Raw genomic sequence first — 19,624 nt, 5'->3', positions numbered from 1 at the left:
ATGGTAGTTTCTTTTGCTGTGCAGAAGCTCTTTAGTTTAATTAGATCCCATTTGTCAATTTTGGCTTTTGCTGCCGTTGCTTTTGGTATTTTAGACATAAAGTCTTTGCCCATGCCTATGTCCTGAATGGTACTACCTAGGTTTTCCTCTAGGATTTTTATGGTATTAGGTCTAACATTTAAGTCTCTAATCCATCTTGAATTAATTTTCGTATAAGGAGTAAGGAAAGGATCCAGTTTCAGCTTTCTACTTATGGCTAGCCAATTTTCCCAGCACCATTTATTAAATAGGGAATCCTTTCCCCATTTCTTGTTTCTCTCAGGTTTGTCAAAGATCAGATGGCTGGAGATGTGTGGTATTATTTCTGAGGACTCGGTTCTGTTCCATTGGTCTATATCTCTGTTTTGGTACCAGTACCATGCTGTTTTGGTTACTGCAGCCTTGTAGTATAGTTTAAAGTCAGGTAGCGTGATGCCTCCAGCTTTGTTCTTTTGACTTAGGATTGTCTTGGAGATGCGGGCTCTTTTTTGGTTCCATATGAACTTTAAAGCAGTTTTTTCCAATTCTGTGAAGAAACTCATTGGTAGCTTGATGGGGATGGCATTAAATCTATAAATAACCTTGGGCAGTATGGCCATTTTCACAATATTGATTCTTCCTATCCATGAGCATGGAATGTTCTTCCATTTGTTTGTGTCCTCTTTTATTTCACTGAGCAGTGGTTTGTAGTTCTCCTTGAAGAGGTCCTTTACATCCCTTGTAAGTTGGATTCCTAGGTATTTTATTCTCTTTGAAGCAATTGTGAATGGAAGTTCATTCATGATTTGGCTCTCTGTTTGTCTGTTACTGGTGTATAAGAATGCTTGTGATTTTTGCACATTAATTTTGTATCCTGAGACTTTGCTGAAGTTGCTTATCAGCTTAAGGAGATTTTGGGCTGAGACAAGGGGGTTTTCTAAATATACAATCATGTCATCTGCAAAGAGGGACAATTTGACTTCTTCTTTTCCTAACTGAATACCCTTGATTTCTTTCTCTTGCCTGATTGCCCTAGCCAGAACTTGCAACACTATGTTGAATAGGAGTGGTGAGAGAGGGCATCCCTGTCTTGTGCCAGTTTTCAAAGGGAATTTTTCCAGTTTTTGCCCATTCAGTATGATATTGGCTGTGGGTTTGTCATAAATAGCTCTTATTATTTTGAGGTACGTTCCATCAATACCGAATTTATTGAGCGTTTTTAGCATGAAGGGCTGTTGAATTTTGTCAAAGGCCTTTTCTGCATCTATTGAGATAATCATGTGGTTCTTGTCTTTGGTTCTGTTTATATGCTGGATTATGTTTATTGATTTGCGAATGTTGAAGCAGCCTTGCATCCCAGGGATGAAGCCCACTTGATCATGGTGGATAAGCTTTTTGATGTGCTGCTGAATCTGGTTTGCCAGTATTTTATTGAGGATTTTTGCATCGATGTTCATCGGGATATTGGTCTAAAATTCTCTTTTTTTGTTGTGTCTCTGCCAGGCTTTGGTATCAGGATGATGATGGCCTCATAGAATGAGTTAGGGAGGATTCCCTCTTTTTCTATTGATTGAAATAGTTTCAGAAGGAATGGTACCAGCTCCTCCTTGTACCTCTGGTAGAATTCAGCTGTGAATCCATCTGGTCCTGGACTTTTTTTGGTTGGTAGGCTATTAATTATTGCCTCAATTTCAGAGCCTGCTATTGGTCTATTCAGGGATTCAACTTCTTCCTGGTTTAGTCTTGGAAGAGTGTACGTGTCCAGGAAATTATCCATTTCTTCTAGATTTTCCCGTTTATTTGCATAGAGGTGTTTATAGTATTCTCTGATGGTAGTTTGTATTTCTGTGGGGTCGGTGGTGATATCCCCTTTATCATTTTTTATTGCATCAATTTGATTCTTCTCTCTTTTCTTCTTTATTAGTCTTACTAGCGGTCTGTCAATGTTGTTGATCTTTTCAAAAAACCAACTCCTGGATTCATTGATTTTTTGGAGGGTTTTTTGTGTCTCTATCTCCTTCAGTTCTGCTCTGATCTTAGTTATTGCTTGCCTTCTGCTAGCTTTCGAATGTGTTTGCTCTTGCTTCTCTAGTTCTTTTAATTGCGATGTTAGAGTGTCAATTTTAGATTTTTCCTGCTTTCTCTTGTGGGCATTTAGTGCTATAAATTTCCCTCTACACACTGTTTTAAATGTGTCCCAGAGATTCTGGTATGTTGTATCTTTGTTCTCATTGGTTTCAAAGAACTTCTTTATTTCTGCCTTCATTTTGTTATGTACCCAGTAGTCATTCAGGAGCAGGTTGTTCAGTTTCCATGTAGTTAAACGGTTTTGATTGAGTTTCTTAGTCCTGAGTTCTAGTTTGATTGCACTGTGGTCTGAGAGACAGTTTGTTATAATTTCTGTTCTTGTACATTTGCTGAGGAGTGCTTTACTTCCAATTATGTGGTCAATTTTGGAGTAAGTGCGATGTGGTGCTGAGAAGAATGTATATTCTGTTGATTTGGGGTGGAGAGTTCTATAGATGTCTATTAGGTCTGCTTGCTGCAGAGATGAGTTCAATTCCTAGATATCCTTGTTAACTTTCTGTCTCATTGATCTGTCTAATGTTGACAGTGGAGTGTTGAAGTCTCCCATTATTATTGTATGGGAGTCTAAGTCTCTTTGTAAGTCTCTAAGGACTTGCTTTATGAATCTGGGTGCTTTTGTATTGGGTGCATATATATTTAGGATAGTTAGCTCTTCCTGTTGAATTGATCCCTTTACCATTATGTAATGGCCTTCTTTGTCTCTTTTGATCTTTGATGGTTTAAAGTCTGTTTTATCAGAGACTAGTATTGCAACCCCTGCTTTTTTTTGTTCTCCATTTGCTTGGTAAATCTTCCTCCATCCCTTTATTTTGAGCCTATGTATGTCTCTGCGTGTGAGATGGGTCTCCTGAATACAGCAGACTGATGGGTCTTGACTCTTTATCCAGTTTGCCAGTCTGTGTCTTTTAATTGGAGCATTTAGTCCATTTACATTTAAGGTTAAGATTGTTATGTGTGAACTTGATCCTGCCATTATGATATTAACTGGTGATTTTGCTCGTTAGTTGATGCAGTTTCTTCCTAGCCTCGATGGTCTTTACATTTTGGCATGTTTTTGCAATGGCTGATACCGGTTGTTCCTTTCCATGTTTAGTGCTTCCTTCAGGGTCTCTTGTAAGGCAGGCCTAGTGGTGACAAAATCTCTAAGCATTTGCTTATCTGTAAAGGATTTTATTTCTCCTTCACTTATGAAACTTAGTTTGGCTCGATATGAAATTCTGGGTTTAAAATTCTTTTCTTTAAGAATGTTGAATATTGGCCCCCACTCTCTTCTGGCTTGTAGAGTTTCTGCCGAGAGATCTGCTGTTAGTCTGATGGGCTTCCCTTTGTGGGTAACCCGACCTTTCTCTCTGGCTGCCCTTAAGTTTTTTTCCTTCATTTCAACTTTGGTGAATCTGCCAATTATGTGTCTTGGAGTTGCTCTTCTCAAGGAGTATCTTTGTGGCGTTCTCTGTATTTCCTGGATTTGAATGTTGGCCTGCCCTGCTAGGTTGGGGAAGTTCTCCTGGATGATATCCTGAAGAGTGTTTTCCAACTTGGTTCCATTTTCCCTCTCACTTTCAGGCACCCCAATCAGACATAGATTTGGTCTTTTTACATAATCCCATACTTCTTGCAGGCTTTGTTCATTTCTTTTTCTTCTTTTTTCTTTTGGTTTCTCTTCTCGCTTCATTTCATTCATTTGATCCTCAGTCGCTGATACTCTTTCTTCCAGTTGATCGAGTCGGTTACTGAAGCTTGTGCATTTGTCACGTATTTCTCGTGTCATGGTTTTCATCTCTTTCATTTCGTTTATGACCTTCTCTGCATTAATTACTCTAGCCATCAATTCTTCCACTTTTTTTTCAACATTTTTAGTTTCTTTGCGCTGGGTACGTAATTCCGCCTTTAACTCTGAGAAGTTTGATGGACTGAAGCCTTCCTCTCTCATCTCGTCAAAGTCATTCTCCGTCCAGCTTTGATCCGTTGCTGGCGATGAGCTGCGCTCCTTTGCCGGGGGAGATGTGCTCTTATTTTTTGAATTTCCAGCTTTTCTGCCCTGCTTTTTCCCCATCTTTGTGGTTTTATCTGCCTCTGGTCTTTGATGATGGTGACGTACTGATGGGGTTTTGGTGTAGGTGTCCTTCCTGTTTGATAGTTTTCCTTCTAACAGTCAGGACCCTCAGCTGTAGGTCTGTTGGAGATTGCTTGAGGTCCACTTCAGAACCTGTTTGCCTGGGTATCAGCAGCAGAGGCTGCAGAAGATAGAATATTTCTGAACAGCGAGTGTACCTGTCTGATTCTTGCTTTGGAAGCTTCCTCTCAGGGGTGTACTCCAGCCTGTGAGGTGTGGGGTGTCAGACTGCCCCTAGTGGGGGATGTCTCCCAGTTAGGCTACTCAGGGGTCAGGGACCCACTTGAGCAGGCAGTCTGTCCCTTCTCAGATCTCAGCCTCCGTGTTGGGAGATCCACTGCTCTCTTCAAAGCTGTCAGACAGAGTCGTTTGCATCTGCAGAGGTTTGTGCTGGGTTTGTTATTGTTTACTGTGCCCTGTCCCCAGAGGTGGAGTCTACAGAGACAGGCAGGTTTCCTTGAGCTGCTGTGAGCTCCACCCAGTTCGAGCTTCCCAGCGGCTTTGTTTACCTACTTAAGCCTCAGCAATGGCGGGCGCCCCTCCCCCAGCCTTGCTGCTGCCTTGCTGGGAGATCGCAGACTGCTGTGCTAGCAATGAGGGAGGCTCCGTGGGCGTGGGACCCTCCCGGCCAGGTGTGGGATATAATCTCCTGGTGTGCCCGTTAGCTTAAAGCGCAGTATTGGGGTGGGAGTTACCCGATTTTCCAGGTGTTGTGTGTCTCAGTTCCCCGGCTAGGAAAAGGGATTCCCTTTCCCCTTGCGCTTCCCAGGTGAGGCGATGCCTCGCCCTGCTTCAGCTCTTGCTGGTCGGGCTGCAGCAGCTGACCAGCACCGATTGTCCGGCACTCCCTAGTGAGATGAACCCAGTACCTCAGTTGAAAATGCAGAAATCACCAGTCTTCTGTGTCGCTCGCGCTGGGAGTTGGAGACTGGAACTGTTCCTATTCAGCCATCTTGCTCCACCTCCCGTTTCCTGACTTTTTAATGATTGCCATTCTAACTGGTGTGAGATGGTATCTCATTGTGGTTGTATTCTTTTGAGTTTCTGATGAGCCTCTCCAAAGGAGGCAATCAGGTACGCATTTATCTCAATGAGCAGAAAGGTGACTTTGAATAGAATGGGAGGCAGGTTGGCCATAAACAGTTCCCAGCTTGACTTTTCCCTTTAGCTTAGTGATTTGGAGGCCCCAAGATTTATTTTCCTTTCACACAGGCATGAAACCAACATTTGTCTCCTCATATGTCTCCATCAGAGCTCTTGAGTGACTAGGTTCATTGTCAATGAGCAGTAATACTTTGAAAGGAATCTTTTCTTTTTGAGCAGCAGATCTCCACAGATCTTCTGTACACCATCCTGTAAACAGATGTGCTATCTTCCAGGTTTGTTGTTCCATTTCAAGAGCACAGGCAGAGTAGATTTAGCATAATTCTTAAGGGCCCTAGATTTTCAGAATGTAAATTACCATTGGCTTCAACTTAGTCATCAGCTGCATTGGTCCCTAATAAAAGTCAGCTTATCCTTTGAAGCTTTGAAGCCAGGTATTGGCTTCTCTCTATGAAAGTCCTAGATGGCATCTTCTTCCAAAAGAATGGTGTTTTGTTTACACTGAAAACAATCTGTTGTTTAGTATAGCCACCTCTATCAATCTTAGCTAGGTCTCCTGGATAACTTACTGTGGCTTCTCTGTCAGCACTTGCTGTTTCACCTTGTACTTTCATGTTATAGAGGTGGCTTCTTTCCTTAAACCTCATGAACCAACTTCTGCTAGCTTTAAACTTTTCTTCTGCACCTTCCTCGCCTCTCTCAGCCTTCATAGAGTTGAAGAGTTAGGGCCTTGCTCTGGATTAGGCTTTGGCCTAAGGAAATGTTATGGCTGGTTTAATCTTCTATCCAGACCCCTGAAACATTCTCCATGTCAGCAGTAAGGCTGTTTTGCCTTCTTATGTGTGTGTTCACTAGAGTAGCACTCCTAATTTCCTTCAAGAACTGTTCCTTTACATTCACAACTTGGTTAACTGTTTGTCACAGGACACCAAACTTTAGACCCATCTCAGCTTTGAACATGCCTTACTCACTAAGCTTAATTATTTTTATCTTTTGATTTAAAGCAAGGGATGTATAACTTTTCCTTTCACTTGAATTCATAGATGCCATTGTAAGGTTATTAATTGGCCAAATTTCAATATTGTGTCTCGGCAAATAGGGAGGCCTAAGACGGAGAGAGATAAGAGAATAGCTGGTCAGTGGAACAGTTAGAACACACAACATTTATCAGTTAGCTCCATCATCTTATATAGGCATAGTTTATGGCACCCTAAAACAATCACAATAGTAACATCAAAGGTCACAGATCGTCATAACAGATAGAATGAAAATAATGAAGTTTGAAATGTTATAAGAAGTACCAAAACGCAGACATGAAGTGACCACATGCTGTCAGAAAAATGGTGCTGCCGCATGTTCTCACTCATAAGTGGGAGTCGAACAGTGAGAACACATGGACACACGGAGGGCAACATCACACACCGGGGCCTGTTGGGGAGTTGGGGCTAGGGGAGGGAGAGCATTAGGAGAAATACCTAATGTAGATGACAGGTTGATGCATGCAGCAAAGTACCATGGCACATATATACCTATATAAGAAACCTGCACGTTCTGCACATGTATCCCAGAACTTAAAGTATAATAATAATAATAAAAAGAAACAAAAAGTACAGGCCAAGCAGAAAAAAAACACCAGAAAAATGGTGCTGATAGTCTCATCATGGGGTTTCCACAGACCTTTGATTTGAAAAAAAAAAAAAAACAAAAAAACACCAGTATCCATGAAGTGCGATAACATGAAGTACAATAAAAGGAGATATGCCTGCAATTCTTTCTGTTGTTCTTTATTGTTTTCTGCAGTTCTGTTTCCATGTACGATTTTTTTGCTTCAAACTGAAGTTCTTTTATTGTTTGTTACAATGTTGATCCTGATGGGAGATTCTCTAAGCTTTTGTCTGAAAATCTGGTTTCATCATTTTGTCGAAGAATACTTTATAGTTTTTTAGTTTTTCACAATGTCAATTTAAAAAAAAAAATTTAGTGCTTTAAAAATGCCATTCCATTTATCTTTGGCTTTCACATGTTCTTGGAGAGATTGTCATCTCTCTTAGTCTTACTTGAAAAATAGTGATTCTTACCCCACCTTTGGCTGTTTTTATTGTTGTTGTTTGTTTTGTTTTTTTTAAGACAGAGTCTCTCTCTGTCACCCAGGCTGGAGTGCAGGGGCATGATCATGGCTTACTGCTGCCTCCACCTCCCGGGCTCAAGTGATCCTCCTGCCTTGCCTCAGCCTCCCAAGTAGGACCACAGGCATGCGCCATCACACTTAGCTAATTTTTAAAATTTTTCTTAGAGATAGGGGTCTCCCTATGTTGCTCTGGCTGGTCTCAAACTCCCAGGCTCACGTGATCCTCCCACCTTGGCTTCCCAAAGTGCTGGAAAGATAGGCATGAGCCACCACACCTGGCCCCCTTTGGCTGGTTTTAAGAGTGTCTTTTTATATTTGGTTTTCAACTTTTTATATATGGTTATTAGCTTTCTGTGGCTGCTATCACAAATTATCACGAATCTGGTGGCTTAAAACAACAAAAATTTATTTTCTCCCACCGCTGGATTTCAGAAGTTCAAAATTAGCTTAACTGGGCTGAAATTAAGGTGTTAGCAGGGCTACACTCCTTCCAGAGGCTCTAGGAGAGAATCTGTTCCGTGCCTCTTCCAACTTCAGGTGGCTGCCAGTATTTCTTGACTTGTGGCTGTATCATTGTAGTCTCTGCCTCCATATTCACATTACCTTCTCCTTTGCATGTGTGTCAAGTCTCCATCTACTTTCCTTCTCTAGAGACATTTGTGATGTCATTTAGGGCTCGTATGTATAATCCAGGATACGCTCTTCATCTCAAGATTCTTGACATAATCACATCTGTAAAGACCCCTTTTCCAGATAATATCACATATGTCACATTCACAGGGATTAGGATACAGGCATATCTTAGGGCAACATCTAACAATTGTTCTTTATAGGTGAACTTGTTTTAACAGGTGGTTTGTCAGTGTTCAGGTGTTGACCTGAGGATGGTGGAGGAATCTCCATTACAACCTGTTGAATCACACAACTATGTTCGGATTTATTAGTTTCATTCATCACTGCTTTTTCTCATCTACATCATCTTCCTGTTTCTTGAATTATGTATTGTGAATTAGTCTTTGTAATATATCCTCACACATCATCTTCATATCAGTTTGTGGGTGATAATCCCTTCAAGAACAAAAGTGTTATTTTGGTCTCATATTTGAACAATGTTGACTAGTGTAGAAGTCTAGGGTTAAGATCATTTTCTCTCAAAATTCTCTGAATATTGCCGCGTTTCAGTGCGTGAAGAGTTTAGGCATCTAAGAAGCTCAACAGCTATATAGCTTACACGTTTTTTATTTGGGCCAAGTTTGAGGACTGCAACCCAGAAGCGTAGATTCAAGTTGCTCTGAATATGTGTTCTAATTAGCAGCCGTTACAAGTAGGTTTTTAAAGGAAAAAAGGAGAGGCAGTATCTAATTTGTTTACCAAGAATTTACATTAAAAATAACAAGTTATTGATTGGCTATACATTGTCCTTTGTATCACAGATTCCAGGAACATGAAGATAATGGTCGAGGGAGCTAGTCAGCAACAAAATGCCTTTAAACAGTTGCCCCTCTGGGTATTGTGTGGGGGGTGTGACTGAAGTCCCCATACTCATGTCTTCTGGGCCTGATAAATTTTATATACCTCACATAGCTCAGGCTGCTCTGAGCTGTTTTTCTTTTCTCATTTCCCCCTTTTGATCAAAATTTTTCTCTTCTGAAAGCATTGATGATTAGCATTTTAGATGTAAGTTTATCCCATGTCACTGGGGAGACTTATTCCCAGATATTCTTGTCCCATGTTGGATGGAAAGAGGTAAAAAAGATACTGTGGCTTAAAGAACTTAATGAGGTCTCCAGGCTAAATTGATTGGCAACACAGAGGGGCAGAGCAACAGGATCTCAGTCAAGCCATCCACTCATGATGGAGCCATGGCATGAACAACTATACAGTTTACTCAAGTCCACCCCCACTTATGACACCAACTGCAAGTTTGGGGATTCCCCAAACCACCCTCAGATTTGATAGTTCATTAGAAGGATTTATAATACTCCATAAACACTGTTATACTCACAGTTATGGTTTATTACAGGCAAATTATGCATAGTAAGACCAGCCAAGGGAAAAAGTGTATAGGGTGGAGTTTGGGAAGATACCAAATGTAGAGCTTCTGTTGTCCTCTTCCCATGGAGTCAGGACACATTACTCTCTTGGCATCAATGTGTGACAAAATGTACAGAGCATTGCCCAACAGGGAAGCTTACCCAAGCCTTAGTGTTCAGAGTTTTTATTGGGGTTTTATTATGTAGGCATTATTGACTGACTGCCCTCTGGCTTGATCTCAATCTCCAGCTCCACTGGCTGTGATCCACAGCCTCCTAAATCACACAATTATTTTTTTCTGGAGTGTCTTTTCCCCACCCTAAATCACACTGTTACTATCTAGATTACAATCTATTAGAAAAATAAATCAAGGCTGTGCATGGTGGCTCATACCTATAATCCTAATATGTCGGGAGACCAAAGCCAAAAGATCTCTAAAATCCAGAAGTTCAAGACCAGCCTGGGCAACAAAGTGAGACCTTATCTCTACAAAACAAAACAAAAAAAAACAAAAAGAAAAAATTAGGTATGATGGGGTGCACCTGTAGTCCTAGCTACTTGGGAGGCTGAAGATGGAGAATTGCTTGAACCCAGGAATTCAGAGCTGCAGAGAGCTATGATCACACCACTGCACTCCAGGCTGGGTTACAGAGGGGTAACCTCCATCTCAAAAAAAAAAAAAAAAATTTTTTTTAAAGCCCATTTATGATAGCATCAAAAAGAGTAAAATATGAATATATTTTAACCAAGGATGTAAAAAATGTGCACACTGATGAAAGAAATTGAAGAAGACACAAATCAATGGAAAGATATTCTATGTTTGAATCAATATTATTAAAATGTTCATACTGCCCAAAGCAATACACAGATTCAACACAATCCCTATTGAAATTCCAATGGCATTTTTCACAGAATAGAAAAAACAATTCTAAAATGTGGATGAAACTAGAAGACATTATATTAAGTGAAATATACCAGATACAAATGGACAAATACTGTATGATTTCACTTATATATGGGATCTAAGAAAATTGTTGATTTCAGAAAAGCAGAGAGAGAACAGTGGTTGCCAGGGGGTGGGAGACATGGAGAGATGTTGGTCAAAGTGTATAAACTTACAGTTATAAGATGAGTAAGTTCTGGATATTGGACATACAGCATGGCAACTATAGTTAATAATAATGTATTGAATATTTGAAATATGCTATAAGAATAGATCTTAAGCATTCTCACCACACACCCAAACAAGTAACTATGTGAGGTGATGGATATTTTACTTAGCTTGATTGTGGTAATAATTTCATGATGTATACATATATCAGAATATCACATTGTATACCTTGAATATATACCATTTTTATTTGCCAATTATACTTCAAGGCAGAAAAAAATAAAATGAGTAGAAACAAAAGGTTGGAGTTCTGAAATGTTACTAAAAGTAACATTTGCCTTTTTTCAATATTCTTGCCACATGGTAGGTAGGTCCTTTTAGTCTGAAGATTCAAGTATTTCTTATTTGGGGGATATTTTCTTCAGTTAGTCCTTTGATTATTGATCTTTCTCTTTTGGTTGTATTCTCTCCTGTGACTGCTAATAGGTGCCTAAATCAGTACCAGGCACATAATAAGCACATGTTAAGTATCTGTTGATTTTATAAATCGATCCTGGATTTGCTTGATCAGTTTTCCATGTATCTTACATCTTCTTTCATAATTTACAACCTAGACATTTTGCTCTGTTTTCAGAGCAATTTTTTTTGAATTGTTATTGCAGAAGCTGCTTTTGCTCATTTATGTTCTGCTTTTAAAAAATTATGCCAGTCATTTTATTAAAATACAGTTTTTGGAATATTGTCTTATGTTATCTAATTTTTTATGTCCTCTGATGACTTTGTGTGAAACTAGTGCAATTATGTCTTGTATCTGAGGATACTTATTAGACATTTTTTATTACTATTATTCTATCTTGTTTCCCATATTAACTTAGTTCCATTAAGGACTGTTTGCCCCCATTGCTTTTTTTGTCTCCACACTTTAAGCACTATTTCTTCTCAAAAGTTCTAGTCCATATGTATATTCTATTCAACATATATATTTAGCTCTAGATGTAACCAGTTTTGGTCTGTGCCTCCAGGTGGCATCCTGTGCACTCTTCATCAAGTGAAACCCAAAGGCTGGTGCCCCTGTCAGTTGTTCTACCGCAGAGACTTTGTGGAGTATGTGGTTGGAGATTAATCTATGGTTAAGGGAGCGGTTTTTTTTAAAACCAGTATGTTGAAGTATGATATACATAAGTGCGTCAACTGTGAGCATACAACTTGTATTTTCACAAAGTGAACATACCATGTAGAACCAACACCCAGATTAAGAACTATAGCATGAACAGGACCCCAGAAGCTCCCTTTTGCCTTCTGTTAGTCGCTGCTCCCCTCCAAAGGTGGCCGCTGTCCTGATTTCTCCACATAGATTAATAAAATACAGCAGGGGCCTAGAGTGGTGGCACACAACTATAGTCCCAGCTACTCGGGAGGCTGAGGTGGGAGGATCGTTGGAGCCCAGGAGGTCGAAGCTGCAGTGAGTCGTAATTGTGCCACGGCACTCCAGCTGGGGCGACAGAGCAAGACCCTGTCTCAAAATAAATAATAAAATATAGCAGGTACTCTGTTTATGTCAAGTTTCTATTGCTCAAAATGATGTTTATGAGATTCATCTGTGGTAAATTGGGTAAATGTAGTAGTAGATTGTGAATTGTCATTGCTGTATTGTATACCATGTTATGATTCTCCTACAATTTATTTATGCATTGTACAGTTGATGGGCATTTGGGTGGTTTCCAGTTTAAGGTATGAAAAGTAGTGCTATCCAGAACATTTTTGTATATGTCTTTTGGTGAATTTGTGCATAAATCTGTTGGGTACATACCCAGAGTGGAATTGCTGGATTATTAGGAGATTTCGTTGGTTGGTTGGTTGGTTGCCTTTTTGTTTTAAACTCCTTGTATCCTGGTGGGAATCGTTCAGTAGATACTGAGAAATTGATGAGGCAAAAGAAAATGGATAGCAGAAGGAATGAAGTTCTATGGGTTTTGGCCCTCACTAAAGTAAATACATATCTTCCTATGGAAATCAAACAGGTTTTTATGGCTCAAAGCCCCAGAATTTTACTGGGCAGAATAGGCAAATGTGCTTGCAGTCAGCTGGCTTTAAAGGAGCCTTTCTTATTGGAAGTATAGAGAGGAAAATGCTTTTCCACTAGGGGAAGAACCACTTCTGGTGCTCAACATCATGTGCATTGCTGCAGTGGAGAAGAAAAAAGAGGGAAGCCTTTTAATTGGGCTCATACTGCTTATGATACGCCTGGCAGAGTCTTGCTTTTGGCAGCTATTGAGTATGAATGGCCAGTCTCTACTTGTAAAGAGAGATCATTGGACTTAAACAGAATTAATGGAAGTAAAATGTTCGCATGTTGTTATTGCAAATCATTCATGTAGTCAGTGCCAGGGGTTAAACAATTCTTGTCTCTTTTCTAGTCTGTCACCTTCAAAACTACCAGCAGAAATCTTGCTCGAGCCATGTGTATGAAGAACCTCAAGCTCACGATCATTATCATCATCGTATCAATTGTAAGTTTTTGTCCTTTTAGTGTACGGCTTTATTTTTCAGTCTCTAAGAAATTAGGTACTAGAATTATTTCTCAGTGATTAACACTCTGAAATGAGCTACGTATGTCTTTTAATAGTGAAACACATGACCAGGCAGTGGCTTTCCTATGAAGTCACATAGGAAATATCTCTACTTAAACCCCTCCTTCCTATTGAGAATTATTATATATAAAGAGACATATAAAACTGACATCACAGAAATGTAGTTATTTTAAATAAAAGATATTTCTGTTTATATGTAATGGGTTTATTGTTTTTATTTGTATATTAATTATGTATTTTTAAAGTTTTAATTTCTAATATGGCAAATGCTGATAATTATAATCCCCCTTAAACAAGAACTCTTTGAAGTCCTCAGTAATTTTTGAGTGTGTAAAGAGGTCCTAAACCACAACTTTAAAAACTATTGCTAACGGGTGGGGGGTGCTTCACCCTGTTCATGGTCAGATAAAGTTGCCTTTCCTCCCCATCCTCCAGTCATGTCCAGAAGCCCAAAGTTACCTCCAAGCAGATACCTCTGACCCTGCATCTCCTCGACCACAGCCTTAGACAGTTGGATTTATCTAAAAGAGAAGAGCAGTCATAGAGCTGTAGATTTTATACTGGAAGTAATTGTCATGGCCTTGAATGGTTCCTTGCTCAGGCTTCTCTTTCTTTTTTTTTTTTTTTTTTGAGACGGAGTCTCGCTCTGTCGCCCAGGCTGGAGTGCAGTGGCGCGATCTCGGCTCACTGCAAGCTCCGCCTCCCGGGTTCCCGCCATTCTCCTGCCTCAGCCTCCCGAGTAGCTGGGACTACAGGCGCCGCCACCACGCCCAGCTAATTTTTTTGTATTTTTAGTGGAGACGGGGTTTCATTGTGTTAGCCAGGATGGTCTCGATCTCCTGACCTCGTGATCCGCCCGCCTCAGCCTCCCAAAGTGCTGGGATTACAGGCTTGAGCCACCGCGCCCGGCCTCAGGCTTCTCTTTCTAACATCACATTTTAGGCTCCTGAGCTTAGCTTCTTACTGTTTGGTCTGGGAGTTTAGGTTGATTTGTGCAGCTGAATTTTTGTTAAATTCAGAATATATTTACTGATTACTTACTACATGCAGAGCACAGCTCTAAATGCAATATCAATCTTTGCCAAAAGGTGTTGTCACCTAACAAGATGTACTTCAGCTTCAAAAATCCTTATATTACAGCTGTGACAAATAGTCAACTTTACATCAAGTTGGTAAACTTTACATTTGTTTCTTGTGTATGTGTGAATATGATGTCAGAAGTTCAACCTATTCATTAATAAACAGAATTTGCTGTAATCTGCCTCCCAACCCTGACCATATTTACAGTTCCCTACAAGGCAAATGCTTTGCTCACTTTTGGAGCAAAGGGTATGCAATTCATAAATGCATCCTTTTCCAAGCTTGCAAGTAATGAAATCAGTCACTTAAAGATCTCAAGAAGTTGCAATTTAAAGCAAAATAAAGCCAGGCATAGTGGCTTATTCCTGTAATCCCAGAACTTTGGGAAGCTGAGGTGGGAGGATCGCTTGAGGCCAGGAGTTTGAAGCCATCCTGGTCAACATAGTGACACCCTATCTCTACAAAAATAAAAAATAAAAATAAAGCAAAATAAAGTGACTAATGCAGTGAACCTAATGTTTAAAATCTGTTTTTTTGTAATATAATAATGTGAACAAATAGTGACTATTTTATAATTTAAAATTAAAATCTAAAATTAAAAAGCAAACACATCTGTAATAGCACCAGTATTTTTGCAGTGTTACTTACATCATCTGCTTTTCTTTGTTTTGGTCATCGTAATTATTGTGTCATTATCCACTGAACAGTTCATAGCAGTATTCTTTCCCATAAGTGATACAGATGAAAGCCTTCTAATCAGGCTTTTAAAATATATTCTTATATTAATCACAAATTAAATTCATATGCAAAACCTAAAACTATAATTAATGAAATCATAGTTCAGGAGAATTATGCTTATTTGTGATTTTTTTATGACTTGTTAATCACACGTCAGTAAGAGTTGCTCATTTAGCCTTGATTCTGCCGAGTTACCAGTGAAGAGCAACAACCCCACTGCTTTCTCTCCCACTGAAGGAAACGCTAGAATTCAAGAGGGTGTGAGTTATACCAAAAAGGACAATTTTAACTACACTTCTGTCTTGGAAAATACTTGATTAGTGTGTTCCTTTACTACATAACTGCTACTCTAATGGAATCAGAAGTATTTCTTAATAAGGCTCTACTTTCCTATATATATTATTTAGAATAACATGATTGATTCAAGAAAATAAAATTGCCCTCCTCCTCCCTCCAGGTATTCATCTATATCATTGTCTCACCTCTCTGTGGTGGATTTACATGGCCAAGCTGTGTGAAGAAATAAGAAAAAGTTATCATTAACCAAGGATATGAGAAAACAAGGAGTTAAAAGCAATCCATGTGACTCAAGCCTTTCACATACTGACAGATGGTATCTGCCAGTCTCTTCAACCCTCTTCTCACTTTTTAAAATCTTGTTCCATGCCTCCAGGTTTACCTTTTTCTTATCAACCAGTTTATTCCCGTGAACTTCAGATTGAACCATTCATTGCAGCAGTAGCCTTAAAATGGCTTTTGTTTATTTCTTTGGTTTGTTTACTAGTGTCATCTATTTAGAGCAACATTTTTGTTTTTAATTGCACAAAGCTGTCGCCACTAGTCTTATGAGCTATCTACTAAAACTGTGGAGAAATTTTGTATGTGCACACAGAAGTATTCAAGAGACAGTATTGCTAACATCTCATTTTAATGTCTTTTGTTAATGAGAAGTTTTAGGTGCTTCAAAACAATATAAATGGATAATAGTTGTGATTTGGGGAATTGTAATGACGTTGGTGCTGCTTCCTTCTAAGAGCTCAAAGTATGAAACATTCTTATTTCAGTTAGAAATGTTCAGATGGGGAGCATTTTGCTAGGCCATTAGAAGCACACAGATTATCCTTGTTCTCCTAGTATTCCCTTTCAGGAATAAAGTTCAGTGTGCTGATCATTCACAATACAGTGGATAGCTTGATATCTTCTGTTTTCCCATTGCAGTTGATTTGAGAAGATGAAGGTTTAAATATTGTTGAAGGTTGCAGTTTTTTAATTGTGTTCCTTCTTCTTCTGTGAATATTTAGGGAAATCATGTCACTAATAGAATATGTAGTAGAGGGAGCGGGGAGGTAAATTCCTCTGACTTGCCAAAGAAAAAGAAGGGAACCACAATGGATGTGTTAGCATTTTAGCTGTGCAAAGGGGAGGTAGTGTGGGAAAAGTGTTTCCATTCTGGGAAAAGGCCAAACCTAATACGGTCAGCAGTCAACTCTAGGGTTTGGGCTTGACTCCTGTTGAATAATAGTTTGAGCATTCTTTGTGGTTTAATAAATTCTTAAATCTGCCTAGTTTTGATGAATTCTTTTGTGAAACTTGAAAGAGAATAGACAGTATGACATATAGAATTAATACAAAACAGTTTAACCATTTAACTGCAGTGTAAGAAAATTGGACTGTAATCATATCGCTACTGGCATCTGTTATCTAGTATGCATTTCTGGTGTGTATCTGAAGGGAAGACATTTTCTACCCTAGATCCAATTGCATTTATTTATCAATAAGTGCCATTAAATTGAAATTATATTACATTTTACACTTTCTCAATGAATGAACAAATGAGTCTGTAGAATCTAGCCACCTGTTTAGCCTAGTCATGTGCCTTGAACATATATGTGTCCCATAATCTAGCTCATGGTACCTGTTCTTCCATCCAAACCTTTCAATTCATGCTATCTGATTCATTTATTTGACATATATCTTAGGCCCACTTGAACTCTTTTCTTGTTTATCTAGCATAGCACAAATGTTTTTCCAGTCTTCTTTATCAACACTAATGCCTCTTAATTGCATCAGCATTTCCTATTGGAAAATACATCTGTCCCAGAAAAACATTTGGCATTCCTGAATAATTTCCAAATGTTTTTAATCCAAAGAAAAAGGTTTCAAGTTTATTTCCCTTTCTTATACACACCTGAATAAAATTGATGTGCATGTTTTAGGGATCAATAACCTAACTGTTCCTTGGTCTATTTATGTATAAGAATGCTTTTTAAAGCACATGTCTCGTTTTAAATGACGCACAAACTGAAGACGTTAATAAAATTTAAGAGTAATACAATGATTTGCTTGTTTTAGAAGTTCTTTCTGGAACCTAATTTCTTCTGATGACATTTGCCATTGTGTACAGAACAAAAGTATTTTACTTATGCCGAAAATATATTAAAAAGTGTTACCTGGAGACTTTCAGTAAAGATCTATAGCATAGTTTCAGGTGTGTAGAATTTCTTCAAAAGACACAAATGAACTTAAAAAATATATAGCCCATGGTGAAACCAATGAAAGATTCTGAAATGATCACACAGCCTTCACAACGATTGTCGTGAGCCCATGATTTAGATAGATCTGAAAAAGAATCCCAGGGATTGTCATCCAGTTCAGCACAATTCTGAAAAGTCTTTCTATCTAAAGTTAAATGACTGGTTCTGAAAGAGACTCAAAGGGAAGGCATAATGGTGGGAGGGAATAATTCATTATAGCAAACAGGGTTACCTAAACAGAAATAAAAGAAAAACGGGCACAAATCAAATATACAAATAGGTCACAACAAAATAATCAGTCACTTGGGACCTCTGAACGTAAGGTGGCTAAAGTCAGGTATAGAATATGTTTTTGTTACAGGCTGTAGTAACTTAAAAACAGCCTATTTAAGTTCTCCCTTGACTATTTATCCAGATTTCAACTGAAGTATGCATTCTCTAAAACACACTTAGAGAAAAATAAAAGATGGTTATTTATTTGGTTATGAATAAAGGAAGAAGTGACACCAACTATTTCTCTTCAAACCCGTGGCAAAAAAAAAAAAAAAGTGTCACAGTCCAAAAGTTTCCTTAATAGTGAATGTAGGTGCCTTTAGATAATAGTTTCTTGCTTGACTCTGTTGGTATCTATCTTTTCTGGCCTCAAGATAGACAAAGATACTGGGTTGCTTCCCAGGGTATCTTGATGGAAATTAATGTAACAACTATAACAGCAGCACCCTAGACCCTACCAAAGTGTTCTACATTAGAAGCAAGTCTATTTCTTGCAATGCCATCTTCTCAAGTATAATAAACAGGGTGGAAGTAGTGGTTGTGGTTGCCGTGTATATCAGTGTGAATCCAGTGAAGACAGCAGAGCCAAGACAAGTGTTTGGAAAACAGAGTTTAATATAGGATTCAAGGTTACACAAATGTGTGACAAACTGGGAAGTGAAGGTCTGGAAGGCAGGTACCAGAAGATCAGAAGAACAGTCCTAGCACTTTCACTTGAGGCATTGACATAGGCAGACAGGTCAGAACTTGCTGGAAAACCTGAGAATCCCTGTATGTCTGCTTGCTGATATGGTTTTGCGGTGTCCCCACCCAAATCTCACCTTGAATCGTAATCCCGATAATCCCCACATGTCGAGGGAGGGACCTGGTGGGAGGTGATTGGACCATAGAGGCAGTTTTCTCCATGTCGTTCTCATGATAGTGAGGGAGTTCTCATGAGATCTGATGGTTTTATAAGTGTTTGACAGTTCCTCCTTCACACACTCACTCTCTCCTGCCGCCTTGTGAAGAAGGTGGCTGCTTCCCCTTCCACCATGATCGTAAGTTTCCTGAGGCCTCCCCAGCCATGCGAAACTGTGAGTCAAACCTCTTTCCTTTGTTAACTACCCAGTCTCGGGTAGTATCTGTACAGTAGTGTGAGAGTAGACTAATAGACTTGCCAAAGTTGGTGTGTGAAGAGAGAGACATGTGGAAAGGTTTACAGAAGCCACAGCTTCAGTAGAGCTGATGCCAAGTACCAAGCTGGTTGACTAGCAGTCCACAGAATGAGTTGGATGTGGAATGGAAAAGATTGAGGAAAATCTGGGACACACCAGGCACCTAAGCATCTTTGTGTCCTTTGAAGGGTACTGACCTCCACTTTTTTTCTGCTTTCCAAGTCTCATGTAAGTTCATCTCATTGATAAAAGCTAACCCTAAAACCATCTAGGGTAAGGGGATACTACGAAATTCTCAGCTGCTGGCAAGAGCAATGGTGCCAGTCTAGCATAGCCCAGTTCCTTCTAGACTCATTCATAGGATTGGCTCTACTGCTTTATCAAGACAATTTTGGTAAGTTAAAGCATTCTTCTGGTCAGAATACACTGTACAAAATTATTTTGGGTTCGTGCTCTTTATTAAACCCAAACAATCTAAATCCCAAATGCTGTGACTTTCTATATCTCTTCCAAAGAGAAAGAAAATCATGGCAATATTCTGTATAAGAAAACTAACATGCACAGGCTGACACTGTGTTTTTTCTTTTTAAATCCCCATTCCCAGTTTAGAAAAGCACAAAGAAAACTTTAAAAAGACACAGGAAGGGGAACATCA

The 19,624-nt window shown here is 39.2% G+C and overlaps 1 protein-coding gene across 3 annotated transcripts in view; it reads left to right on the top strand.

Moving 5' to 3' along the window:
• Positions 1-17,343, top strand: part of LOC105467980 (vesicle associated membrane protein 7) — a 59,793-nt gene extending 42,450 nt beyond the window's left edge. For 2 of the 3 annotated variants that reach the window (XM_071089001.1, XM_011717833.3), the window contains 2 exons: positions 13,014-13,106; positions 15,463-15,677. In XM_071089001.1, coding sequence (XP_070945102.1) covers positions 13,014-13,106; positions 15,463-15,531 — 162 coding nt within the window. In that variant the 3' untranslated portion in view covers positions 15,532-15,677. Of the gene's footprint in view, positions 1-13,013; positions 13,107-15,462 lie in introns of all 3 variants that reach the window. The other variant, XM_011717832.2, reaches the window with a different exon arrangement.
• Positions 17,344-19,624: the final 2,281 nt, after the last annotated feature.

Source organism: Macaca nemestrina, chromosome X, assembly GCF_043159975.1.
Source record: "Macaca nemestrina isolate mMacNem1 chromosome X, mMacNem.hap1, whole genome shotgun sequence".
Taxonomy (NCBI): domain Eukaryota; kingdom Metazoa; phylum Chordata; class Mammalia; order Primates; family Cercopithecidae; genus Macaca; species Macaca nemestrina.
The sequence above is the reverse complement of the archived record's forward strand: the minus strand, read 5'-3'. Positions and strand labels throughout refer to the sequence as shown.